General features: G+C 49.2%; 1 protein-coding gene across 2 annotated transcripts; it reads right to left on the bottom strand.

Annotated features, from left to right (window-relative positions):
• On the bottom strand, positions 1-27,256 carry LIPG (lipase G, endothelial type). Of its 2 annotated transcripts, XM_055417344.2 has the most exons (10): positions 26,835-27,256; positions 22,962-23,143; positions 20,425-20,604; positions 18,326-18,437; positions 13,131-13,352; positions 11,015-11,257; positions 9,994-10,114; positions 8,833-9,051; positions 4,880-4,984; positions 1-2,345 (listed from the first exon to the last, which is right to left on the bottom strand). In XM_055417344.2, the coding sequence occupies exons 1-10, from the start codon at positions 26,929-26,931 to the stop codon at positions 2,324-2,326; spliced, it is 1,503 nt and encodes a 500-aa protein (XP_055273319.2). In that variant the 5' UTR covers positions 26,932-27,256; the 3' UTR covers positions 1-2,323. The 2 variants fall into 2 exon arrangements, with proteins under 2 accessions (XP_055273319.2, XP_055273320.2); XM_055417345.2 differs by lacking the exon at positions 22,962-23,143.

Below are 27,256 nucleotides of genomic sequence, written 5' to 3'. Positions count from 1 at the left end.
TCTGTAGATTTTTATTATTTTACTATTAAAAATTTTAATCTTGAAAACGGTCAATCATAAAGTAAAAACTAACCATACATTTGTTTTTATACATTATATACACTTGAGAAATAAATAGCATTCTAAGCATTTAAAAAAGCATCATTATATACAAATAAGGCTTCTAGCCGAATGTATAAATACAGGACCCACTAAGGATTCCATTTCCAAGGTTTCTATTACAAATGCAGGAGCAGAAAGTGACCAGGATGCAGTCATAACACAAACTTTACTTTGTCTAGAAAGCAGTCACAGAAGCAACAGGAAAAGCACACAACTGGATTGAGAAAATACCTTGAACTGAGGTCTTTGACTGGTTATGTCTTCAGAAGTTTAGCGTTGAACAATGGTACAACTTTGGCACAATACAGATGAAAACAATGTCCTTTAAAAACCTAGTGTGTTAGTCCCTCAGTCATGTCCGACTCTTTGTGACCTCATGGGCTGTACCCCACCAGGCTCCTCTGTCCATGGGATTCTCCAGGCAAGAATACTGGAGTGGCTAGCTATTCCCTTCTCCAGGTATGTTCTTGACCCTGGTGCTCTGACAGCAAAGAATCCACCTGCAATGCAGAAGATCCAGGTTCAGTCCCTGGGTTGGGAAGATCCCCTGGAGAAGGGCATGGCACCCCACTCCAGTATTCTTGCCTGGAGAATCCCATGGACAGAAGGGCCTGGTGGGGTACAGCCCATGGGGTCACAAAGAGTTGGACATGACTGAAAAACTAACACTTAAAAACCTAAGCACAGAGAAAATAGCTCTCCCCCCATCCCCACCTGCCATCGCAACTCCTTCCAAATAATATTCATCCATAAAGATCCCAACCCCTTGGCACAGTTGTCCTCCCAGTTCTATATTAATAAAAGGGATTGGGGGGTTTCATGGATGGCTCTGAAAAACCTTCCTTGTTTGTCGCGTCTGGGGCATGTTGGTGAGAAACGGCTGTAGGAGAACTAGTGAAGTCGTAGAGATGAGCATACCATGGGCTTGGGACCCAGGAAGTCTGGGTCCTTACCTGGCTCCCCTATCAACCTGATATATAATTCTAGGCCCGTGGCTGAACCTCACTAAGCCTTGGTTTTGTAACATAGAGATAATAGTAGCTGCCTTGCTCACCTTCTGTTATGAGTCTCTGATTAAGTGATTCATGTTCACATCTTTTGAAAATTACAAAAGGGTTCCTCAGATATCACGTATATTCATTCAAATCAAGATCTAGAAGTAGGGGCTTTTCGAAGAAGTTCGGCACGGAAAGGGCACTGGTATTTGAACAAGATAATTCAAGAAGGAACAAGGATGGCACAAATTACATCTTGGCATCTGCTGTGTGTGCCAGATGCTGGTTTCCATACGAACAGACATGTGTGACCCCCTCCCATCTTCCTACACAGAAGAGATTTTGCCAACTATATGCAGCAATTGGTCACCATTCTGTCTCCAAGATGCATGACACTCTGTGGTGATCAAAGATCTCACTCTGAAGGAGGATGCATGTCAACTAAGAAGAAATAGGTGGAAACCACTTGAAGCCTCAGGGTCCCCAATTCTTACATCCTATAGCCCCTCATCTAAACTGGAAGGAAGTCTAGACATCCCAAACCCCTTAGGCTTCAAATGAGGAGGGGCTGCAGAAATTTACTAAGGTGTCTACTAACTGTCAGTGCTTAGCAAGTAATCGTCCAATCAAAAAATGAGCAATGGAAAAAATAAGAAAGCCAATGATACGTGCTTTAGAGAGGAAGCTGGGGAGCGGGACAGAATAAAATATAACTGAGACATATTACCAGTTACCCATCGAACCCCCAGAGTGAGAGTTTCTGCACCTCCCAGACCTACTCTCCCCTCCCTGGGCGAACAAGGTCCCAGGTCCTGACACCAGCCAGCTCCCAGCAGAAAGACCTCTCACTCAAGTCAGGTGAGGCCGGGCAGCGGACAGCCTTCCACACAGAGGAGCTCAGAGCCCGTGACGGTGAAGCACAGGCTCATGCAGTCAGTGAGAAACCAGCCTGGTGGGTGCAGAGGTTGGGGCAGCGCCCCTTTGCTCGCAGACCTGGAGGGAGAGCAGTCCTAGAGCAGCAGCGGGGCCAGCAGGCGCGGCGGTGCGCGGTCCCCTCCCGCGAGAAGTCCCAGCCTTCCTGCGAGGCCCAGAGCCTCCCTGCGGGCGGGCTCCTCCCAGTGCTGCAGGGACAGGGCCAAGCCGGGTCCTCCCATCAGGCGGCTCCTCCGCTGTAACGTCCCTCCGCGGGCTTGGAAGTCGGGTGGGTGGGAGCCCTGCAGGCACCCTCAGAGGTGCTCCACGGTTGGGCTGAAAGGAACCACGTGGGAGCGGAGTTGTTAGTTGGCTTCGCAGCTATGCACCTCTGCTTACCACAAGATCGAGCTTTCCTCCACTTCTCTCCGCCTGTTTTACCTTCTTAGCTTTCAGAACAAATGGAGAGGGTTCTGAGTGCTCTTTCCTCCCCCTCCCCGCAAAAGCCACAGAATCAATTTGAGAAACACCACATCAGAGCCCACCCTGGGTTCCTCGCTCCCTACACCTCAGTGCTGACACGTGCATATTTAGCAGAATAATCACCTTCAGCATGCACGTATATGCGCACGCATGCACACACACACACACACACACAACCGCAGGGAGAACGACCAAGTCCTCCTTGCTTTGCTCGAAAAGCACAGGAGAGCCTGCAGTATGACAGGAAGGGGGCGGAATCAAGAGATCTTGGTTCTAGACTCAGCTTCACTAATGCTCTATGGAGCCTCTCAGAACCTCAGTCTCCTTCTTTGTGAACAGATGAACAGCATTCGTAGCCAGAGAGAGACTACTGAAGGTGTAACACAAGTCCAGAGATGGCACCACTTCCTGGCCTTAATTTATTACTGGGGCTCCTGTTGTTTTCTATTCCTTTGAGGGCAAAGGAAAGGACAACTTGTTTTCTCAAAGAAATATTTTAAGAGAATTATGGCATTCTCAACTGTTAGGAAGTTCTGGAGTGGGGAAAAAAGTATGTCAGAATAGCAATCAGAATAGCAATCCTTCCCGGGTGTGCAATTTACATGGCTGTTCCAAGAATCAGTGAAGTTAAAAAGTGTGGAAGCACTTGGAGAGGTATAAATTTAAATACAGACATGAAGAATTAAAATTATTATCATAGCAGAAAATCTTACAAGCCTACTCTAGACTGAGTCTCTTAATTAAATGATCAGTTTTCAGGATGCCACAAGTCCTGTGATCTACAAGTTTGTGGTCACGTTGACGCTCCTTAACATAAGACAGGGCAGCCAGGATGTAGCTCAACCCTCAGGGCTGGCAGACAGTTAATCACAGGGGGACCCTGGCATGGGTGCCGCTGCTTGGTAATTGATACCCAGATCAAGGCGAGGTGACTCATCTGAGCAAGTGGAACCTCCACGCTCAAGAAAGAATACAGGCTTTCGAGTAAACCAACTGCTTCAAATCCTCACTCTGTTGTCACTAACTGGGGGACCTGAAAAGAGTGATCTAACCTCCCCTTATACTGCAAAGAGATCCAACCAGTCCATTCTAAAGGAGATCAATCCTGGGTGTTCATTGGAAGGACTGATGCTAAAGCTGAAACTCCAATACTTTGGCCACCTCATGCGACGAGTTCACTCACTGGAAAAGACTCTGATGCTGGGAAAGGTTGGGGGCGGAAGGAGAAGGGGACGACCGAGAATGAGATGGCTGGATGGCATCACCGACTCTGTGGACATGAGTTTGAGTGAACTCCGGGAGTTGGTGATGGACAGGGAGGCCTGGCGTGCTGTGATTCATGGGGTCGCGGAGAGTCGGACACGACTGAGCGACTGAACTGAACTGAACTGAACCTCCCTGAGTCTCAGGTCCCCCAGCTGTCCACAAGATTAACAGCACCAGCATCGTGGACTTGATCAAAGTAAATGAGACGCTGTGTGGAAGCACAAACGCAAGGTGGGCGCATCTACATGCTGGGTTGTTATTTGGTACCTCTGACTGGACCAGGGGTTGGGACCTGGGTGGGGGGGTGTCTCTCTCCTGCTCAGCAGGCATTTAGGCTCAGAGGGTGTGTGACTGAAGCCCCTTCTGAATGGACCCGCTGCTTCATACCACAGAATCAGCCTTCCTCAATTCTGAAATAATGAGACTCCAGCACAGGGCAAGAGGGACCCTGAAACAAGATGACCCCTTTGTCTGATCAGCGATGTGCACATTGAGCATTCCTGCTTCTCAGAAAGGGAGAGAGTTGGGCTTCCCTGGTGGTCCAGTGATTAGAACTCCATGCTTCCAAGGCAGGGGTCACAGGATTGATCCTGGTTGGGGAACTAAGATCCCATACACCTCACGGCCAGAAAAGAGAAAGGGGGCGGGTTGCCTACTTAGAGCCACTCACACCAGCCTGGGTCCCAGAAAATCTTAAAAGGGGAGCAAGCCTTGTGCTTCTCCCTCACTCCCCCCAGCTCCGCACCCCACCCTGGTGCCCAGAAGGCGACCAGGAGCCCTGGAACTTCCCACGGCCCCGGTCACTACACAGAAGTTCAATCTAAGATGGGAACATGGGTACCAAGCTTGGGGACTTGGTCACTGAAAGACCTCATTCCAGCAGGACCATGGCTGTGATACCCATGGGAGAAGCAGAACAAGAGGCAAAGGGACATTCACTGCACCCAACATCCGGTCACACTGACTCATATATCTCCTTCCAGTGGAAGGTCGGCCTCATAAAGGAAGGGGCATTCATCTGCTTTTGTTGACTTCGATGTCCCAAGTGCCTGGACACACGTCCAGCCTACCCCTGGGGACCCGTCAACAGGCACTGCAGGAACGGAGAACACCCTGCTTACCTGGCTTCACTTTTCATTCTCCAGCCATCCCGACACTTGTGAAACCAGAGCTCTTGGCCAGGAGATATAAGGGTGTTCTCAAGATCTTCTGCACAAAAAGTCAATCTAGAAGGAAAAAGAAACCACTGATGTAGCCAAAACTCCAGAGGCAGGGACACAGCTGTGCATCAGCCATATGGTGCTTTCTGGATCCAAGGCAGACGGAGTAAGAAGAAAAGAGAAGTTTTCACCTCGCCCATCCTGACTCAAGACCCTTCAGAACTCCGCACCGCTGTTACAGACACACCCAAAGCGTCTCACTTTGATGTCTCCCATGATTTGGCTCATGCAGCCTTTAATCATACCCCTTCCACCTTCTTCCCTCCGTCTGTCCAAACGGCCACCTGCCTTCCATGGCATAGCCTCTCTGAAGCCTCCCTGACTGCTCGAGACCTTAGTAAGCTAACCCTCTGCTGACTTCCGAATCTGATGAATTGGCACATCCTTGTATAAATGTTGCTTTTGTTACTGTCGTTACTTCTTATGGCACAAAGTTAATAGTGAAGGTGTTATCTCATTTTAACACATTATATCGTGCCTTGAATAGCTGTGGATTCCTGTATCTGTAGTGGACTATAAACTCTTTGAGTGAAGGAACTCAAGGTCCCTCCAGCATGGTATCCAGAAATACCCATTGACAAGCATAACTGGAACTCAGCTGTGAGTCAATAGAAAAGATTCAGGAAGTAGACAACAAAGATCACAGGAAGAATCAGTAGTCTTAAAACTGTTTCAGCTATAACGTGCAGCCCAGCTTCCAGCCCACCAGCCTTGGTGATGTGTGGTCAGCGTGACCCAATGGCCTGTAAATATGTGGGACCTCTGACCATGATGCTTTCTAGTAGGACAAAAGTCACATTCTGCACAGTCTTCAGAACCTTTACCAGGAGACCCAAACAGCCCATGAACACCCACTACACTCACAATCAGAAAATACAAATGAAAACACCAGTAAGTGACCACATCACACCCAAAGGAATGGCAAGAATATCCACCAAAGGATGGGGGGAAAGAGAGCTTTTACCCATTGGCTGAGATGAAAAATTATTCCAAGCACTTTGGAAAGGGATTAATATCCAGTCCAGTTGGTAAATACATACACTATAACCCAGTGATTTAACATGCCCCCAAGAAGCCCGTGGGCTTCCTGGGTAGCTCAGCTTGTAAAGAATCTGCCTCCAATGCAGGAGACACAGGTTTGATTCCTGGGCCAGGAAGATCCCCTGGAGGAGGGATAGGCTACCCTCTCCAGTATTCTTGGGCTTCCCTGGTGGCTTAGACAATTAAGACTCTCCCTGCAATGCGGGAGACCTGGGTTTGATCCCTGGGTTGGGATGATCCCCTGAAGAAGGGAAAGGCTACCCACTCCAGTATTCTTGCCTGAAGAATCCCCATGGACAGAGGAGCCTGGAGGGCTACAGTCCATGGGGTTGCAGAGTCAGACACGACTGAGTGAGCACAGGAAGCCTGCCACATGTGTGCAAGGAAAACACCCCAGGATGGTCAGCTCAGCACTACTTATGACTGCAAGAAAGTAACAACAACGTAAATATTCAGCAGAACAATGGTGAAACTATAGTTTGTTCAATGATGGCCTGCATACAGGAGTTAAACATGAATGATGCTCAGTCCCTCAGTCATGTTTGACTGTTGGTGACCCCATGGACTGTAGCCTGCCAGGCTCCTCTGTCCATGAGATTTTTTAGGCAAGAATACTGGAATGGGTTACCCTTTCCTTCTCCAGGGGATCTTCCCAACCCAGGGATTAAACCCGGGTCTCCTGCAGCTCCTGCCTTGGCAGGCAGATTCTTTACCACTGAGCCACCTGGGAAGCCTAAACGTGAATAGATGGGATCGATATATGTTGGATAAATTTCATAAACTATGTTGAATGGAGAAAAGCAACTTTGAAAGGAATATGTCCACTCACGTAAACTTTAGAAGCAACCAAACAATTCTACAGGTTGCGCACAGATACAAACAGAAGTAGTGAAGGTATAAACATCATGAAGAGGGAAACGCTAACATGAGTTAATGTTGGAAGATTAGTACAGTTTGAAAGGGCAGGAGTCGGGCAGCAGAGGGGCTTATGCTCCATCTGTAATGTTTTACTTTTTAAAATCTCATTTCTGAAACCAATGTGGAAAACAGTTCACATTTGTTAAGTCTCGGTGGTTTATTAAATTTGCTTCCATCTTTCAGGACTTCCCTTTTGGTCCAGGGGTTAAGACTCCATGTTTCCACTACACAGGGCACAGGTTCGATTCTTGGTGGGGGAACTAACATTCCGCATGCTGTGCAATGTGGCCAAAAAGAAAGTACCAAAAATAAAAAAATGATCACCTTTCTGCTGCCACACGTTGGCACAGGCTGCACTTCCAAGCACCAAGAGAAGGAGAAAGACACACGATTATCTAGACCACAGCCTTTGTGCTAAGAGTTCCCCTCAGTGGGCACCCGCCCCCACCACACCCCAGTGCCCAGGTCTCTAGACCAGAATCACTCAGATGAGCGACCCAAGCCTCCGCCCATGCATGGCCAAGATGCAATGTAGGTGACAGATGGAAATGAGACACTTGAAGAACTGTAGTGGAGAAAATGCCAGAAGAGATACAGAGAGTGGAGCCTGCTTCCGGTCGACCCAAGGCTGGCAGTGGCCTCCCAGAGGCTGGCTGAAGGGCCTGGCCAAGGAAACCCTCCTCTCTTGACAAATGTCCTCCAGGTTTCCTGGCTCCCACTTAGCGAGGAGCTGCTCAGAGAGTCGAGGCACATTTCAGGGGCTGATTTAGGCGTGGATTTCTCATGTTAGGCTTGGTTTACAGACATGGGGAAACTGCCAGCTGGCGTAGCACAGAGGAATCTCTGTTCCTTGATGTCAGGGCCCTACCCACGTCCTGGAGTCAGAGCCTCCCAAGGAGGGGTAGAATGCTCTGAAGATAGGATGTCAGGGAAGCCGGGACCAACACAGACCTCATGCAACTTCTGTTTGTACAGACCCTGGAGCAAACAGATTAACAAACAGCACTCCTGGTCCAGTGATTAGGAATCTGTGCTTCCACTGCAAGGGGCACAGGTTTGATCCCTGGTTTGGGAACTAAGATCCCACATGCTACCTGGTGCAGCCAAAAAAAAAGTAACTGAACTCATACTAGGCATATTAACCAACATTAAAACAAAACAAGGCAGCTCTCCTAAAGCGCCCTGTCCAGGAGAAGCCTCCTTCCTCCAGGCCAGCATGCTGCTGCTGCTGCTAAGTCGCTTCAGTCGTGTCCGACTCTGTGCGACCCCATAGACGGCAGCTCACCAGGCTCCCCCATCCCTGGGATTCTCCAGGCAAGAACACTGGAGTGGGCTGCCATTTCCTTCTCCAATGCATGAAAGTGAAGTCACTCAGTCGTATCCGACTTATAGCGACCCCATGGACTGCAGCCTACCAGGCTCCTCCGTCCATGGGATTTTCCAGGCAAGAGTACTGGAGTGGGGTGCCATTGCCTTCTCCGCCAGGCCAGCATAGGGCTTGGCAAATGGAACAAGGGCTGGGTTCCAGCCTCCACTTGCCCACCCCTCTCAGCCCAGGGCCTGTGACCAGGGCACAAGCCGCACAAACTGATCTGGAATTCAGTCTTCCTTGCAAAGCGTTTGTGGTTTTGCCCACATGCTTTGGATAGGAAAAGATGGAAGGTGCACGCTTGCAGGAGGAAATGACAACCCCCTCCAGTATTCTTGCAAGGAGAATGCCATGGACAGAGGAGCCTGGTAGGCTACGGCCCATAGGGTCGCAAAGAGTCAGACACGACTGAAGTGGCTTAGCACGCCCTTAGCACACACACTTAGCCAAGGAAAGGACTTTGCAGAGGCACACGCCCTCTGCTGACCATGGACATGGGACAGGAAGAGGGTCATGAGGAACTCACCTCCGCTGGGTTTCCCCAGACTTGACCCGGATGCGTTTGATATGCAGCTCTTGCTTGGAGGTGCGGGGCTGAGTCAGGTAGCTGCGAAGCTCCTTCCACAGGTTGTACCAGGACTGAGACTTGCCCTCCCACGTGAGTTTGATCTTCAGGAGGTCTCCCAAGTCCTCCTCGGTGTAGACCAGGAAGGTGTTGGTGGCATTCAGGCCGATCTGCTCCACCCTGTGAGGGGAGAGGAAAGCTGGTCTCCGTCCCCTGCCACCTGGAGACTGTGGCACTGTGTGGGGTGACACAGTGACAGCCCTTGCCCCTCACAGATGGGAAAGAAATGCGCAAGAGGCATCCCTTGCCACACCCTCCACGTCCCGGCAGCAGGACCAGCATGGAAGCTCAGCTGTGCCCCACATGAGCAGAGAGCTAACACCACCCACGGCACCCCAGCTTCCTATCCAATGCTGGAGAACCTGAGCATCTCATCATGTAGGGGGGCAGGTGGGGGGTGGACAGGACCAAGAAAGAACAGAAACAAGAAAAGTGCAAAGAAGTCACATTCCCATTCAGGGACGTCTCATCCCCTCGGCCCACAGGCATCCACCTCCCCGCCTCCGGAACTCCCAGCCCCTCCTGTCTGCCCCTCTCACTCAGTACCTAGGGGAGCCTGCCTTGCCCCATCTGTGTGCCTGAGTGTGTGCACACAAGTCTGGTTCCCCCAGCTCAGCCCCCAGCCTTGAGAGCAAGTACTCTGAATGCATTCCTTGGCAATTCCAGAGTTACTCAGCAGGGCGCTTTGCACCTGACAAGTGCTCAACAGGTCTACACCGATTCCCATGTGCCCCTCCCACAGATAATGGGAAACGGGCCACGGACGACATGTTTCAGGTTCCAAATTTCCTAAAGCCTCGGGAATCAGGTGTTGTCTGAATGAAACAGCAGTTTCTTCCCAGCTGATCCAGCAGATTCTCACGCTGCTGATTCATCCCAGAAGCATCCCTCCCAGAAATATTGTGAGCCCAGGGCTCCGGGGAGAGTGTGAAGCAGGAGGGAGGAACCACCCAGCACCTCCCCGCACGCAGGCTCGTTCCCCTGCAAGTGCTCACATGCCCCTGCACAATCTCTCCCACTTGTTCTCTGTCCTGCACCCGGCAAAGAAAACCCATGACTTACATTTCCAAAGGCAGAACCTGGGAGTCTGCGTTGGTGCCATAAAGGGTGACGTAAAAGGTGGGCTCCATGTCTCCCATCTTCTTGTAGCTGAAGACGTGGATTTTCATCTGATAGTGGTAAACTGCAGAGACCGCAGAACAAAGACATTTGTGAGCCTTGCTTGTCATATTAGGACACCCTGACCCAAAGTGAGTCACCCACCACAGTGAGTTTTTAGGGACTGATATTCTTTTGGTCCAGCCCGACCTCTAACCTCCCTCTGATCTCATTCTCTCCAATGGCCTAAGAGGTCACTGCAGTAGAGAAGAAGGAGCCCTCCGTGATGACCTGGAGGTGTGGAATGGAGAGGGTGGGAGGGAGGCTCAAGAGGGAGATATATAAGTATATCCTGCCTTGAATAGGATATTCAAGTATATAAGTATACTTGAATAAGTATACTTATATAAGTTTATATATATATACTTATAGCTGATTCACTAACACAATATGGTAAAACAATTATCTCTCCAATTAAAAATTTTAATAAAAGGAAGAAGGAGCCCTGAACTTGGGGTTTGGGAGAAGTTTGGGGGACTCTGACCTAGATACTTTTGAGCTGTGTGACCTTGAATTAAGGAACAAGGTATTAGCCTCTTGAACCTCAATTTCCTCATATGTAATATAATACCCACAAAACCTTTTGGTTTTATAACATGTTATAAAAATGTAAGATATCATTTCAATTCCCTGTTGGGCCTATCTCTGATCATTTTGATAATCAAATGAAAAAACAAATATGAAAAGCTAAATGCAAGATAGAATTTTTAAGTTGTCGATATTGCTATCATAAAGTGATAATTCATAATACCAAAGGAGTCCTCATCATTTACTTTTAAAGATTTAACTTTCGTACGGCACGCACAGTATAATCTGGTTTGCAATGATGTGATCAAACTGTAGGAATGTGCCTGTTACACAGCATGGTATTTAGAAGGAGGGAAAGGTCCTTTGCCAGGGCAAGGCAAGCAGCGATGAAGGTTACCTCTGAAAGGCATGCCCGCCCGGGTTTTCAGGTACATTTTGCTGTTCCTTTTGTTCCTTGTTCTCTTGGCATTGTAGCCAATGCTATTACAACGGTTCTTCCTGCAACTGAGACAGGTTCCTTTTTTGAAGCGGTTGGAGTCTGTGCACTGGAACGCAAAGCTCGGCTTGTCCTCATTCACCAGAGAGTCGACAAAAAGATGGACTGCCCGCTCGTGCTCACATCTCAGCACCTCTGCGATGGCTGGGAGAGAAGGAGATGGAGACCGTCAGGATTGAGCGGCTCCTCGGGGATCTGCCTGCTCCATCAGTAAGGACTCACGCGTCAGTTGTCACTATTTTTCATGTCACTATTCATATGCTTGTGTCATTCTTAACACATGCTGTGCTCTCTTTAGAACTGAAGGCTAGTCCTGCCACTGAACTGCTTGCCCTCCTGGTAGGAAGACCTCACCGATACACCCAAGCAATAAAGAGCAAGGGAGTACATAGGACAAGCCCTAAACAGGGTGATGGAGACCAGTTGTGCAGGAGGAGTCACTAAGTCCTGATGGAGTTGTGTGGTCAGAGAATACTGGAAATGGATCTGATGCTGAACATCATCTAGTCCAGGGCTCAGCAAACTACACCTTGCAGGCTGGTCTCATTTTTGGTAAAGTCTTACTGGAACACAGCCACACTCATTCATTTGCCTGTTGTCTCTGGCTGCTCCCAGGCTATGGCAGCAGAGCAGAGTTTTGAAACAAAGAGACTGCATGGCTTGCGAAGTTGAAGATATTTACTAACTGACTCTCTAAGAAAATGTTTGCCAACCTCATTCTAGTCCAGTCCTTTCAATTAGAGATGATGACCCACAGGCCCTTAAAGCTGAAGTCATTTGTTCAAGGTCACAGAGTCAATTGGTTGCAAAGTTAGGAGCATAATTTGAATTTTTCTGACCCAGAATTATCATTATTTCTTGCAACCAGAGGCTAAAGTCAATAGTTCTAGTAAATCCTGGGACCTTCGGAAACATTTGGCAAAGCTTCCCTTTCCTTCCTCATTAACATCACCAGACTTAAAAAATGCCATCATCTGATCACTTGAGGCAGGGCTGCACTCCCCTTGCATAAACTTCCAAGCCCCGCAGGACCTCTTGGATGTTAAGTAACACCTTGGAAGAGGGCAACCTAAGACTGAGTGACAGGGTGGGGCATACAAAGAGCAGAGCATCCGAGAGAGCCAACTGGGGCCAAACTTAGAAACCCTAAAAGACTGAGGGTGCAAGGCAGTGAGCAAACGAGAAACCCAGCCCGCCGGTTTCAGCAGTAAATTCAGTTCTGCCCAAGACTGCTGGGAATAGGCTTAGGCATTCAGGAAGACAGACTTGTTAGTGAGTGAGGAAGTGTCTTGATTTTACTTTTTAAAATGTTACAAAAAATTAAATTATGGTGCATCCATGAGTTTGAGTGAACTCCGGGAGTTGGTGATGGACAGGGAGGCCTGGCGTGCTGCGATTCACGGGGTCACAAAGAGTCGGACACGACTGAGCGACTGAACTGAACTGATGCTAAAGAATATTATACAGCCTTTAAAAAGAAAAAAGGTAAATAGATTTATGTACTCTGATGTCTGAGAATGTCCACAATGTGTATTAGGACTGAAAAAGCAAAGCTTCAAGACAACATGATTTTGAAAAGTACCACAAGCACGCACACACACACACACATAAATCTTCAAAGCAAAAAGCCTGGAAGGATACACACAAAATATCTATATTGGCTACCTCTGGAGAATAAAAATAAGAGTGGGTGTGGGAGAAGAGGGGGTATTTTTACTTCTTGCTTTAGGTTATTCTATAATGCTTGATTTTTTTTCCCAACAAAAATGTATTCCTTCTGTTATAAAAAGAATAGCAATAATAACTATGACCTCAAAGCATAAGACAGCAGACCAGAGAGCACAGGAAGACTGTTAATAGGCTAGCAGGATGATAAACTGTAGGATAAACAGAGTTGAAGGGCCACTGGGGGGAGAAGTGGGAATAATGAAATGGATGTTGTTGGGAACAATAATCGCTCGGGCTAATTCAGGAGGAGATGCAACAACTGAGTTAAAAGAAAAAATAAGGAACTCACTTCCATACGCAATCGACCCCAAGACATCGTTGAGCCCACAGCCCGGCTGGAAGTCGCCCCCGTTGGGGTAGACGTCAATGTGACCCACGGGCATCTGGATGCCGATGCTCAGGCCGAAGGAGCGCGTGTAGGTGTGCAGGGCGTCCACGAAGTCTGCGTCGTCAGGGGACAGCCTCTTGTGGATGTCCGCCCCTTCAAACAAGGGCCCCGCAGGATCCAAACCTACCGCAGAAGGGGGAGCCAAGACGGGCCGTGTCAGGTGCGCGGAGCCCCAGTGGATAGCGGAGTCTGCGAGCGCAGAATGATGTCCGCACCCTGGGAATCCCGCACGGTGTGGTGCCTGCTGTGAAGAATGCTGGCTTTCTTCTCAAGACTCCACCTGACTCAATAAACTGGTCACGAGGTTCAACCGACACGTGGATCCAAGGAACCACACACTGTCAGAACCGAAGCAGTTCTAGAAAGAACTTGGGCTGGCTGAAACTAAGCCATTCCTCCCCAGTTATTCTGCCACTAGGAGCCTTCCACAACCTCAATCTTAGCCAAAGTTTGCCGGAATAACTGAGCTACCCATATCTTCGAGAGGGAAGACTCAGTCTCCCCAAACTGAGCTACCTGCACCTGGACTTCCTCTTCCTCTTCCATTAGTTATGAATCAGGTGAACCAGAAACACTGAGCATCCATATTTCAGGCTTCCAGAATTCCTCTCTTCTGCAGAGACAAGCAGAAAACCCTTTGCCTGCAAACCTTTCTGTATCAAACAAACAAGCAGCACTGCAGAGAGTCCTGGTTCTCACATTTAAAACAGCACAAATATCTGTGGGGAGCTTCTTACAAATTCAGGTTCCACTGTGTAACTATGGAAAACTCTGGAAGGACGCACAAGTCCCAGATTTGCTGTGTGTTTGTGTGATGGGGGAGAGGGTAGGGCAGGTAACCGTGAAGACAGTGGCAACAATAGAGACAACTTCACCGTCTTTTATAATATCCGGGAACCACATGACTATAACGGGTTTCCCAGATGGTGCTAGTAATAAAGAACTCGCCTGCCAATGCAGGAGACATTAAGAGACGTGGATTCAATCCCTGGTTCAGGAAGGTCTCCTGGAGGTGGACACAGCAACCCACTCCTTTATTCTTGCAAGGACAGAGGAGCCTGGCGGGCCATAGTCTATAGGGTTGCAAAAAACATGAATGAGACAACTTAGCACACATGTGCATGAATGTCAAACCATTCCAAAATAGAATTTGCAAAACATAAAATGAGGATTCCCTGACCGCCAAGAGATTCTGATTGGTAGGTCTGGTGTAGAACCCAGAAAGAGAGGCTTATTCCCCAGGTGATCCTAAAACTAAGTGGTCTGTGGACCCGATTTTGGAAAAATAACTTCTCCCATGCTTTAGTACCATCTAGAAAATGAAATCTGAATGTCTTAATTCATATAGTTCATATGCTATATTAAGGGAGTAAATGCCTGTCAGTGTAAACACTAGCTACTATTGCCAAGTAATTATGGGAGCTGAATTCATCCCAGCCTGGAAGGTTCTTTGTTTGCTCTATATACAGAGAGAGAGAGAGAAAGGACCTGGAGAAAGCGAAGAAAAGATTGTGTGCCACTGGGGAGGATTTGTTTAGTCTAGAACAGCGGTTCTCAACTGGGAGGGGTTTTGCTCCCAAGGGGACCCCAGGCAACATTTGACCATGTCTGGAGGCATCTTTGGTTGTCACAGTTGAGAAAAGGGAGAGAAGAAGCTGCTGGCATCTAGTGAGTAGCGGCCAAGGAAGCCAGTAAACATCCTACAACACACAGGTCAGCTCCCATACAAGCGCTGTCTGAGAAGCCTGGATCTAGTCACACCAAGGTGAGGAGAATGACCGAGAATAGAGCTGTGAGAGCACGGATGGGTAATGAACCCTGTTCCCCAGACGCCAGCACACTTCCAGGAAGCAAGTACTGAGGCGTGTGGAGCGTGATTTTAGGAGAAACGAAAGGCAGAGCTGCTATTCAGAGTGGATAGCAAACCTGTGCAACTCACTACTCATGAGAACTGCTAATAACTGAAACTCTAAATAGTTTCCAAGAGAAGCTTAGAAAAATGTATGAATGACAGAGGCAGAAAGACAGCCCAGGCTGCCTGGGGGCTCCTCTCTAGCCCAGGGCCTAAAAGAAAGACGGCACAAAAGCAGTGGCCTCCCTGAGAAGCCCTCGATGACTCTTTTCAGCAACTGAAGGGACCCAGTTCTGACACAGGCGGCCTCTCCCTGCCTCTCACCATGCTCCCTGAAGAAAAAAAAGAAAGAAGAGAAACATTTTGCTTTGCAGCCAGTAAGAGAGGGGTTCTTGCATCAGTGAACAAAAGTCTCCACCAGACAGTCAGCGCCATGGAAACCAAGCTGGGCCGGAGGAATGCCGCTGGCTGACAGGGCTTCTCGAAAGAACGGCTGGCTGGCAGGCTGAGCCTTCGCCTCCCCAGACTGACCCTGCCTGACACGTAGCCAAGGCCCACAAACCCTGCGGGAAATTTGCACAATTTACTTAACTAGGAAGGGGAGGATGAATGCATCCAGTCCAAAAAGAGAGGATGGAGAAGCACCCCTCCTTCCATTCAGTCGGACTCCCCCAAAGGTGTCCTGTCCAGCAAATGGAATGCACACCTGCGTGCATATGCACACCCGCTCTTGCGCACACACATAACACCCAGGAAAACCTCTGCCTCCTGGCCTGGCAGGAAACTGTCACAGCTACTGTTTCCCTCCCAGCAGGAGACCAGCAGCATGGCCCAGGGGCGAGGTGCAGGTCCGACAGCCTCGGTCTGACTCCCAGCTCTGCTATCAGGGTGTTAAATACTGGGCCCGTGATTTAAGCCCTGAGTCCTAGTTTCCCCGTTTGTAAAATGAAGCCCAAAGAATTATTTGGCCTGGATGCTATATGGCTTGCAGATGGCACAAAATACTGTTTACACACTGAGTACTCAACATTAGGCCGTATCCAGCCCACAGCCTGCAGGTGGACACTCAGTTCTTATTTCTTGAATGAAGGAACAAATCTGCTTGCTTCTTTCTTTATAAGTAATGAAGTGCAAGTACAATTAGAAACATATGACCTCTTCCCTAGTGGATCATGGAATTCCCTCAGAAGCCAAGAGGGTAAAACTCCAGCAGACCCCAAGTCCACATTTCTCTGATCCAAGCAAGACTGGGGTTCAGGTACCCCCTGGAGGCCCAGGCTAAGGACCCCTACTGGCTTCTGCGCTGCAGCCTCCCTGGCCTCTGGACTCCACACAAGCTGCCGTCTCTGGTCCTCTTGCCAGTCAGGACCGCCCAGTTCCCAGGCCCATGGGAAGTCTGAGGGGTGAGGAGAGAGCACAGGCCTCCCCCATCAGACATGCACGGCAACATGCGTCAGGTCAGCCAAATGCCCCCTGAGGTGCTGCCTGACAACTGGACAGAGGCCACTCCTTCTTGTCATGTTCGCCCTAGGGCCCTGCTCCACAGAGAGAGGCTGCAGAGAAGGGGCCACGATCCGGACAAGCTGGCCCCCATGCTCCCTGCAAACGACCCGGAGCACTGATCAGCATTCTGCCCAAGAAGCCCACAGCTCCCACCCAGACAGGCAGGGGGAAGGAACCAGAATGCTCCAACGAGCCCCATCCCACTTCAGATTCAGAGACGGAGAGGGAGGATCTGCCGTCTGTCTCTGTTGCCAAGGACACTGGCCCTGGCGCCCTGGCGGGGGCTGTGTGTGCTGCCTTTGCACACAGCCGGCCTGGCTCCGCAACACCAGGCCTCTCCTGGGGGTGAGGAGGAGACAATAGAATCCAGAGGCTCTCGAGCCCCATGGGATTTGCTCCAGCCAGGGGTTACCGAGCAGTCACTTGTGGCCACACTGCTCGCTGGACAGTTCAGGCCCCGCTGACTTGATAATCAAAAGTGAAGCTCTCAAGTTATGCTGGATCAAACAGTTGGATCAAAAGGAGTGTGCGTGTGCATGTGTGTGTACGCGTGCTCATTAGACTTAAGCCCGGGGACAATGATTTGAGGAGGGCAACTAAACCTAAACAAATGTGACTGTACGGGGTCTTCGTTGCAGCATGCAGCATCTGGTTCCCTGACCAGGGATCGAACCCATGCCCCCTGCATGGGGAACAGAGTCTTAGCCACTGGACCACCAAGGAAGTCTCTCTATATAGTTTCAAATCTACCCCGCTGTCTTGTTGAAACTCTACCTTTACTAAATCATTCTTTAGCTAAGGACTCCCTTCTACCTGAGTCCTGTTTCAAAATGAATACACATTGCCAGGAAGGAAATGATTAACTCTTTCCTTCTGGGTCACCAGTTGGGCCCTTAATGTGTTGGAGGTGTGCGGGAAGCAGGGAGGGAAAACTAACAAAAGAATGCTGGCAAGACAAAAATTCAGGGCAACAAATTTGCCTCTGATTTTCTCCTAGAGGAAGCTCTGCATATGTGTTTCAGGGGCCACCGAATGGGAAAAAGAGTCCTTCCCACTTTTCCCAATCACTAGATTATGTAAATATTTAAATCAAACTCTCACATCAGAAGGTCACCAATTCTGCCTATGGAATGTGTACCTCTCTAAATAAACTCACTTTCACTTAAAAAAAAACCAAAACTCGGTAAGATGGAACATTCGACTTTCTATTGCCAACCTGGATACCACTATCAGAAAGGTCCCTTTAAGGACAAAGTTTAACCACACATTTTAAACAGGTCATTATCACTAATAAGTAATACCAACCAAACACTGGAAAGAGGCTGTTGGTGAATGAAATAGAAATTGGAGGCAGAATTCAAACCACAACCCACACTCCTCATTCCTTTCCCTTGAGCTCCTGGCACATGACAGCAGAGACTTCAAGTGAGCACCAGAAGCTTGCAGGCCAGGCTTTTCCCCAGGGCTGCCCTTGAGTCTCTTTAGCTGTCTGGTGCTTCCTCACATTTTGCACTAAACCAGTGGTTTTCCAAGCATGCTCCCTGGTCCTCAGGGACCCAGATATTCCTCCCAAGAAGGGGAAGGCTCAAATAACAAGGTTAACACTACCCACACATACCCAGCTTTGACCAGAACATCCATTCTATCTGCTGCATATATTGAAGTCCCGCACAAGTTCAGTTTTCCAAGGGCTCTATGAGGGAGCCCCAGGAGCAGCCCTGAGTGAGGGAGCCACGCTTACCAGTGATTCTGCCCACCGTGCCTTTCACGAAGTTGCCCGCATACCCGGCCACGTGAGCTCCGAGGCTGTAGCCGATCAAGTGAACATTCCCAAGAGAAAAATCCTCCTTCCCCTGCAGAAAGTCACAGAAGGGTAGGAGTGAGGAGGGTGGTCCTGAGCCCACAGGTCGCCAGCAATTCAACCAGTCAGTCACGTCGGGGAGGGGACAGGAAGCCCGGAGGTGGCTGGTAGTGCTGGCAGGGCCACACGGATGGGACGTGGCCAGGTACGGGGAGGTGGAAAGGGCTTGGTGGCACTTCAGTCACCCCGCGCCAGGGACAAGGTGCAGGTTGTGACTAGAAGCTGCATACCTGAAAGTGAAAGTGAAGGTCGCTCAGTCGTGTCCGACTCTGCGAACCCATGGACTATACAGTCCACAGAATTCTCCAGGCCAGAACACTGGAGTGGGCAGCCTTTCCCTTCTCCAGGGGATCTCACCAACCCAGGGATCGAACCCAGGTCTCCCACATTGTAGGTGGATTCTTTAACAGCTGAGCCACAAGGGAAGCCCAAGAATACTGGATTGAGTAGTCTATCGCTTCTCCATCAGATCTTCCCAACCCAGGAATCAAACTGGGGTCTCCTGCACTGCAGGCAGATTCTTTACCAACTGAGCTATGAGGGCCCTTCCCCTACACATTTCTAGCAGTATCTAAGGTGGGGAAGGGTAGCAGTGCAGAGGTCAAAGCCACCGGACGCACTGGAGACTAAGTGCCAGACACAGTGTGCAGCAGGGTGCTCCCTGTCCATTCTCTTAGGCCCAGGAGCTGCCCACCTCCTCGTCGCCAGCCTGCCTGGGATCCCAGAGTCGAAGCATCAGACCTTGACAGGGAAGGCACTCGGTGATGGGAGTGAGGGGGGATTTGACCCCATGGCTCAGGAACCAAGCTCAGCTAAACAACCTAGGCAGAGGACTAAGGACTGTTTGAGAATCCTGACCAGAATCTTGCCACAATTCATCAGATTTATGGGCTTCTAAAGGAAGGTCAGGCTGGAATTGCCCAGATAATTGAGTCACTCTGCCAGTGTACCCCTGCCTCCCATGAAGTCCAAATCATTAACCTATAAAAGTATATGTAAGACCTCAAGATCTGTTTTCCACGTATATTTTATGCGAGGTGTTAGGCTGCATTTGTTTGAACCAACCCTCCCCACCCTCAGCCCAGCCACCCTTCAGAATAAGAGCAGACATCAGTAGGTATTTAAGATTACATGCTTTTGGGCTTCCCCAGTGGCTCAATGGTAAAGAATCCACCTGCCAATGCAAGAGACACAGGTTCCATCCCTGATCTGGGAGGATCCCGCATGCCTCGGAGCCACTAAGCCCGTGCGCCACAGCTATTGAGCCTGTGCTCTAGAGTCTGGGAACCGCAACGACTGAGCCCATGAGCCGCAACTGCTGAAGCCCGACACTCTGTCCATGGGATTTCCCAGGCAATAAAACGAGTGGGTAGTCATTTCCTCCTCCGAGGGATCTTCCCCACCCAGGGATCGAACCCACGTCTGCTGCCTTGCAGGCAGGTTCTTTACCACTGAGCCATCAGGGGAGCCCCCACAGGAGAAGCCACTGCAATGAGCAGCCTGGTGCCCGCCACTGGAGAGTAGCCCCTGCTCGCTGCAACTAGAGAAAGCGCGTGCAGCGATGAAGACCCAGCACAGCCGAAATTGATTAATTTTAAAAATTTTGAAAAGATTACAAGCTCCTGATGAACAGGGAGGCCTGGCGTACTGTGATTCATGGGGTCGCAAAGAGTTGGACACCACTGAGCAACTGAACTGAACTGAACTGAACTGAAGGCATCAGCAAGTAATGACCCAGAAGGCCAATTTTCTTCCTGCAAGTAAAGTAACAGGAAAAATCCAGAAATGAGTCAGTAATTAGAAAGCTTTCTAAAAGTTCCAGCTTCCAAAATATTTCAAGCGATACTTAATTCAGTAAAAATTTGAATCTCAAAGACATTCTCGGTACACTGTAATAATCTGATCTGTGTTTCCTAAAAGGGTTCAGATTCAAGATCCTTCTCAGAAAAGGAGAAGATTCCCTTCAGTCCCGTTGTTACCTGCAGCCAGTCGAGCATCTGTGCGATGCTGTGTCCCACATCCCTCGTGTTATTGACCGCATCTACGTAAAGCTGGTGAGCCAGTGGGAGCCAGTCCACCACCACGACGTTGGCTCCTTTCTCTCTTGTCTGCAGGGCTGAGACCAGTTTGTACAGCCAGTTTTCAAACATGCCACTCATCTGCAGAGAAAACAGGACTTTTTTTATAAATTCCTTTTCTGGGTTTGAAAAATACTAGTGAATATTCAAGCTCAACATTCAGAAAACAAAGATCATGGCATCTGGTCCCATCACTTCATGGGAAATAGATGGAAAAACAGGGGAAACAGTGTCAGACTTTGTTTTTTTGGGCTCCAAAATCACTGCAGATGCTGATTGCAGCCATGAAATTAAAAGACGCTTGCTCCTTGGAAGGAAAGTTATGACCAACCTTGATAGTATATTAAAAAGCAGAGACATTACTTTGCCGACCAAGGTCCGTCTAGTCAAGGCAATGGTTTTTCCCGTGGTCATGTATGGATGTGAGAGTTGGACTGTGAAGAAAGCTGATCGCCGAAGAATCGATGCTTTTGAACTGTGGTGTTGGAGAAGACTCTTGAGAGTCCCTTATACTGCAAGGAGATCCAACCAGTCCATTCTAAAGGAGATCAATCCTGGATGTTCGTTGGAGGGACTGATGCTAAAGCTGAAACTCCAATACTTTGGCCACCTCATGAGACGAGTTGACTCACTGGAAAAGACTCTGATGCTGGGAAAGGTTGGGGGCGGGAGGAGAAGGGGACGACGGAGAATGAGATGGCTGGATGGCATCACCGACTCTGTGGACATGAGTTTGAGTGTACTCCGGGAGTTGGTGATGGACAGGGAGGCCTGGCGTGCTGTGATTCATGGGGTCGCGGAGAGTCGGACGCGACTGAGCAACTGGACTGAACTGAACTGAACTGAGTGAATATGCAATTCAGTTCCGTGACCCTCTCCCCGAGCCATGGACCATTCACATTGGTCCCCCAGGCACCAACACTGCCCATGAGCGGGGCCAGCCACAGTCAGGATTGCTACGTTGGGTGATTGTCTTCCATTGCCCTTGATGACGTCTCCATTTTTTCCTATCGAAAATGTCCGAGCTGGTGTCCTATGTTGCTGCTCCACTGACGAATAGGGCTGCTATGAGATACATGCTGGTGGCCATGCCGACCTGAGGTTAGCCCTGTCACATTCAGGCAACTAAGTGACCTGGTCCAGCATTCAAAAGCACCCGAGAAAGGTTGCCCTGGAGAATTAGTTTCTTTCTCAGAGATGCAAGGAGATTCTGTCTTTAAGGCAAATGCCGAGTTAACAAATGACCCCTTCCCACAACCCATCTCCACCATCCCTTTTGACCCCAGAGGAGGGAATATCTGTTGCTGGAATCCCAAATTAGAACTCAGAGCACATTTTCCCACAGAAACAAAGTGTAAATGGTGACTAGGTCCAGTTGTAAACCTATCCATGAGTGCATTATTAGATAAATAGATTTCCTGTGCCTGGCCTGGGAACCCAAAGGCCATTTACAATCTTGCTTCTATGGGAAACTGCTGTTCCAAGTTCCAAACAGATTACAAAAGAACTTTCTGGAATGCGTTTGTCAGTTGCAGGCAGTTTATATTTGCATTTTGACAGGGGGTCCTTTAGAAGATCCAAATGCATGATTCTAATCATAGGCTGTGAGGTGAGGATGGGCAGACAGGCCCTTAATGATCCCTTCGATTGCATTCGGTGCATAGGTGCCTACATAACACCCCCTAGCCAGGCCTGACCCCAACAGTTGGTGATAGACCTAAAGACCCAGGAAACATGTAACGGATATGAATTTCTCATCATTAAGGGGAGGAACGTCCCCTCCCAATTAGCCCAGGCAGAAACCTGCTCACTTAACAGTGCCATTTTCCTACAGACTGTCATTAGATGAATGGATAAATCCCTCACTGGTCCAAAGCTTCCAAGGCTGAGCATTAAAGCCCTTTTTTTGTTGAAGTTTGTTATGGGCTTTTCAATGTGAATGGCTCAGCAAGGGCATAGAAAGACTCCAGTGCCTTTAAATGGAACCATCTCTATGCAAACAGGAGGGCACCATGCCAACCAGGGTCAGCCAGCCGGGCCAGCTGGCTCCTCACAGACTCTCTGAGCCAGTCGAGTTGCTTCAGTTCAGCTGAGCTCTCGCAAAGGGATTGCCCCCGTGAGGCAGCGGTTGACCAATGTAATTAAGTGTAATTAGAAGGTCCCTTAAGAGCCAGTGGAGCTGGGCTACTGCCCTCAGGAGAGCCACTTTCTGAAAGCCCGCTGCGTGCCAGCATTAAATGCCACCCTGCTGGAGTCCAGATTGCCCCCTCAGCGAAGTGCCCGTTACATTCTTCACAGCTGTCTGAAATACAAGCAGCCCACAAGAAAAGAGGGGGAGAAAGAGCGGAATCTGGAAGCACCAGTATGCTTTCTAATTGACCAAAACAAAGGAGACCAAATCCCATGTAGAGCAGGAGAGCTGCCTCCCCCGGGCTCACCGTCCATCCGTGAATGACGAAAAAGGTCTTGGCTGTCACGTTGAAGCCACAGTCCGCTAAGGGCTGGCTGTGGCCGAGGGAGAGATCGCACCCTTCGTGCTCTGGGTCCTCCGAGGTGCGGAGGTTAAATCTCACAGGGGGTTTGGCAGCAGTCGGTGCCACCCTGGATTTGTCCAACTCATCTAGGGAGAAAGAACAGAGCGTGCGGGTAACTAGCAGGCCTGAGTGGCGAGAGCTCTGGGGTCCAGTTCTAGTTCACTCTTGAGCAAATTACTTAACCCCTCTGGGTTTCAGCTTTTACATCTGCTGAATGTTTCCGTCTCATTTCACAGAAGAGTTGCAAAGATGTCATAAAAGGCACACCTCACCAATATTTAAGTTTTAATTAGTCATTAGTATCAACAACTGTAGGGCTTCCTACTGTGGCCCAGAGGGTCTCCACAATGCAGGAGACCAGGGTTCCATCCCTGGGTTGAGAAAAGCCTCTTTAGGAGGGCATGGCAACCCACTCCAGTATTCTTGCCTGGAGAATCCCATGGACAGAGGAGCCTGGCGGGCTACTATCCATGGGGTCACAAAGAGTCGGACTCAGCTGAGTGACTAACACACACACACACATCAATGGCTGTGAATCTGAAGTAAATAAGTCTCCCTTACCTTTCCTCCTTCTTTCTAATCCAAATGAACTCTCTTTCCTTCCCTCAAGTTACTAATTTCAGAGAACGGGTCCTCAGTTCTTCTCTTGAAATGCTTGGGACCACTTGCATTACTGGAGAAGGAAATGGCAACCCTTTCTAGTACTCTTGCCTGGAAAATCCTATGGACAGAGGAGCCTGGTGGGCTACAGTCCATAGGATCTCAAAGAGTCAGACATGACTGGGCAACTACACTTTCACACAGACTTGCATTTCAGAATTCAGAAATTTTCAGATTTTAAACAGGTATTATGATGTGTATATATATATATATATATATATAGACACACACACACACTATATATATATATATATAGGGTTTGGGGCATTCCTCATCCATCAAACACAACAATAACATTTATGTAAGGAAATACATGACTACTCATACTCAAGGGTGAAAAAAAGAAAAAGATTTTAAAGACCATCTTGTTGGTTCAGGTCAGTTTTGGATGCCAATTGTGTAAGAATTCAGGTTAGGTAAGGCCAGGTCTTGCTGCCAAACAAGTTACCAGTCAAATTTTTCAGTTTTGAAAGATTTTGGAATTGGAGGTAAGGAACTTTGATCTTTTAAACACTGGGCTTCCCTACTGCTCCCATGTCAATTCTGGCACTTACCCCAAACACCCCATGCACCCTCAGTGCTTCCTGCAGTGCCAGACAAGTGCCAGACACTTTTTTACCTTATAAAATAAATTATTGAGTCCATAGAGATGCTCATAAGAGCAGCCAAACCTCTCCTTTCAGCTCCACTGCGCACACACACACAGCACTATCTAGGAGGTGGCCCTACTTCAAAACACAGCCCATGCTACTGATGGTCCCAAGACTTTCAACACTAGGTATTGTTGTCATCAGGGCTTCCCAGGTGGCGCTAATGGTAAAGAGCTCACCAGCCAATGTAGAAGAGAACGATTAGATCCCAGGGTCAGGAAGATCCCTTGGAAAAGGCAACCCACTCCAGTGTTCTTGCCTGGAGAATCCCAGGGACAGAGGAGCCTGGTGGGCTGCCGTCTATGGGGTCACACAGAATCGGACACGACTGAAGTGACTTAGCAGCAGCAGCCCTGTTCTAATCATCCAGAATACCACCCCTGATAACAGGCTAAGAAATTAGACAGTCAAACTGTCCAGTCACCCAGAAATCAAGGGGAAATGGACCAAATGACCATACCAGGAGCTTAATTATCCCAGAGTTAAAAAGAAAGAATAAAAACAAACAAATGGAGTCATGGAAAGAGAGACTAGAGTGGTAGAAGGGTTGGTGGTGAAGAGGCCAAGGGGGAGGACGATGGACCAGATGTAAAAAGGATAAGGTTCCAGAAAATGCAACTAAATACACATGAGCAGAACTCTGTCATTAAAGTAATGAACAAAAGCCCCAACTGGCAGAAATTTGAACCATGGACATAATTTGTTCAAAATCTCCCTGTTTCCACCTAGATAGCCACTCATAAAGACCAGATGGGAAGTCGAGGGAAAAGGCAAAGAGGGTCTGCTGGCTTCCAGGCGCTGACTTGTGGATAAACCCACATAAGGTGAACATAAAAGGTCCACCTTAGCACCTGGCTCTCTCTGACCCCACAGTTCTCTAGCTCATTTCTGCTACTTGCAGCCCGCGTCACTTCTGCCTCTGGGACTTCATAGTCGTCCTCCACCCAGATGTCCCCAAGCTCACCCTCTCCTCTCCTCCAGGTCCTCGCTCAGAAGTCGGCTCCTCAGTGACGGAAGTCTGGTCACAGACTAACACTACACCACCTTCTCCCTCCAGCCCTCTGTACCTCCCTCCTCTCCTTTATTTTGCTCCATAACACTGAGCACTATTTCTACATTTTAAGTAGTTGACTGGCCATCTTCTCATCACTGAAATGCAAGATCCCTGGGGGTATGGGTTTACACCTGTTTTGTTCACTGCTGTATCCTCCTAAAAGCCTGTGTGCTCAGTTGCTCAGTTATGTCCGACTCTTTGGGATCCCATGGACTGTAGCCCACCAGGCTCCTCTGTCCATGGGGTTTCCCAGGCAAGAATATTGGAGTGGCTTGTCATTTCCTCCTCCAGGGATCTTCCTGATCCAGGATGGAATCCATGTCGCCTGTGGCTCCTGAATTGGCAGGGAGATTCTTTTCCACTGTGCCACCTGGGAAGCCCCACTCCTAGAAGGGTTCCTGGCAAATAAAGACTTATTTGAATGAAGGAAATAATCCCCAAATACTTAGAATCACAGAATGTAGACGTTGAAAGGAATGTTAGCATTTTACAGGAGAGGAACTAGAGATGCAACCTACTCTGGTTCAACTATACTAGAGTTGGGAACATGTTAAGTAATTTTTCCATTCATTCAGATTAACCCTCCTGCTCATACATAAGCAACTTGGACCAACGTCATTTGACCTAATCTGCAGTTCACCGAGTCGCAAAGACTCAGACACAACTGAGCGACTGAACTGAACTGAAGAACTGGATAGTCGAAGATGAGATAATAGGATATGGTTCAGGGGTTCCCCACTCTCCACTGCTTAACCAGTTGACCTGGTACTCCTGTGGGGTGACCCTACCCTTGCTCCTCCAGGGCACACTCCCTCTAATAGAAGAGACTGAAAAAGAAAAGCCGGCAGCTGGAAGGAAGAGAGGTAGCAAGAGGAAGAGCAAAGGCTGGAAAGACTGGTGGGGAGGAGGAGGCTGGCAGCCTGGGGTTCTCTGCACAAATTACCCACCAGATCCTCCCGGAAAGCGCTCCTCAAACCAGAGCCAGCTACCCTGACACCTTAAATTTCAAAGCATCTAGCCGAAATTAAAAAGAAGAGCGCCAGATGACAGAGCTCTTTCTAACAACCTTCTTGCCTCGAAAACCCGCAGGTTCAAAGAGGAGGGCAAGGTTAAAGAGCTGCTGGCAGCCAACTCTGCTGACTGGACAGCATCGATAAGAGCGCACATTAACCGCAAAGGGGTGGAGCCGGACCGAGCGCGGGCGAGCGCACCCGGCAGCCGGCCGGCTCTCGGATGCCCTGGTCAGAAGCGCCGAGGAACGAGTGAACTGCAAGACTAATTAGGAGGAGCGAATGGACAGCGCAGGAGGAAAGCAAGGATGCTGCAGGATCGAGGAAGAAGGGTGGGCAAGATAGAGGGCACCTGGCCCAGAAAAGAAGTTGTGGGGGTGGTAATAAAATAAGTGCACGTTACCTTGCAGCCGTCCCTCTGGACCAAGGGGTGTGGGGTCTCCCGTGGCAAAGCAACAACAGGCGCTCCACAGGCAGAGCTGAAGAACGGTGTTTCTCATCCTCACCACTCCCCGCACCCCCTTCTCCAAAATGGGACTTTTAAAAAGACTTAAAAAAAAAAACAAAGGGCAAAAAGCACCTCTCGAAGCTTCCAGCGGCCCAAGCCTGTAAGACCCCAAGTGGGCAGCACTCTCTCCACCAGAGAGACCGGTGGCCTTAGACAGCTGAAGGTGGAGACGGTGGAAGAGGAAAACTCGGCTAAGCTCAGCCGCGGGGTGGTGGGGGGAATGTGAAGGGGCTTCAACCAGAACCAGATCTGCCCTCTCTCGTGCCGCCAGCCCGGGAAGCCAGGGCTCGCCACTGTCACCCAGCGAGCTCCCGGCG

The sequence above is a fragment of the Moschus berezovskii genome, chromosome 28 (assembly GCF_049115385.1).
Source record: "Moschus berezovskii isolate FMDL1 chromosome 28, NW_MosBer_1.0, whole genome shotgun sequence".
NCBI lineage: Eukaryota > Metazoa > Chordata > Mammalia > Artiodactyla > Moschidae > Moschus > Moschus berezovskii.
Note: the sequence above shows the minus strand (reverse complement) of the source record. Positions and strands in the feature narration are given on the sequence as shown.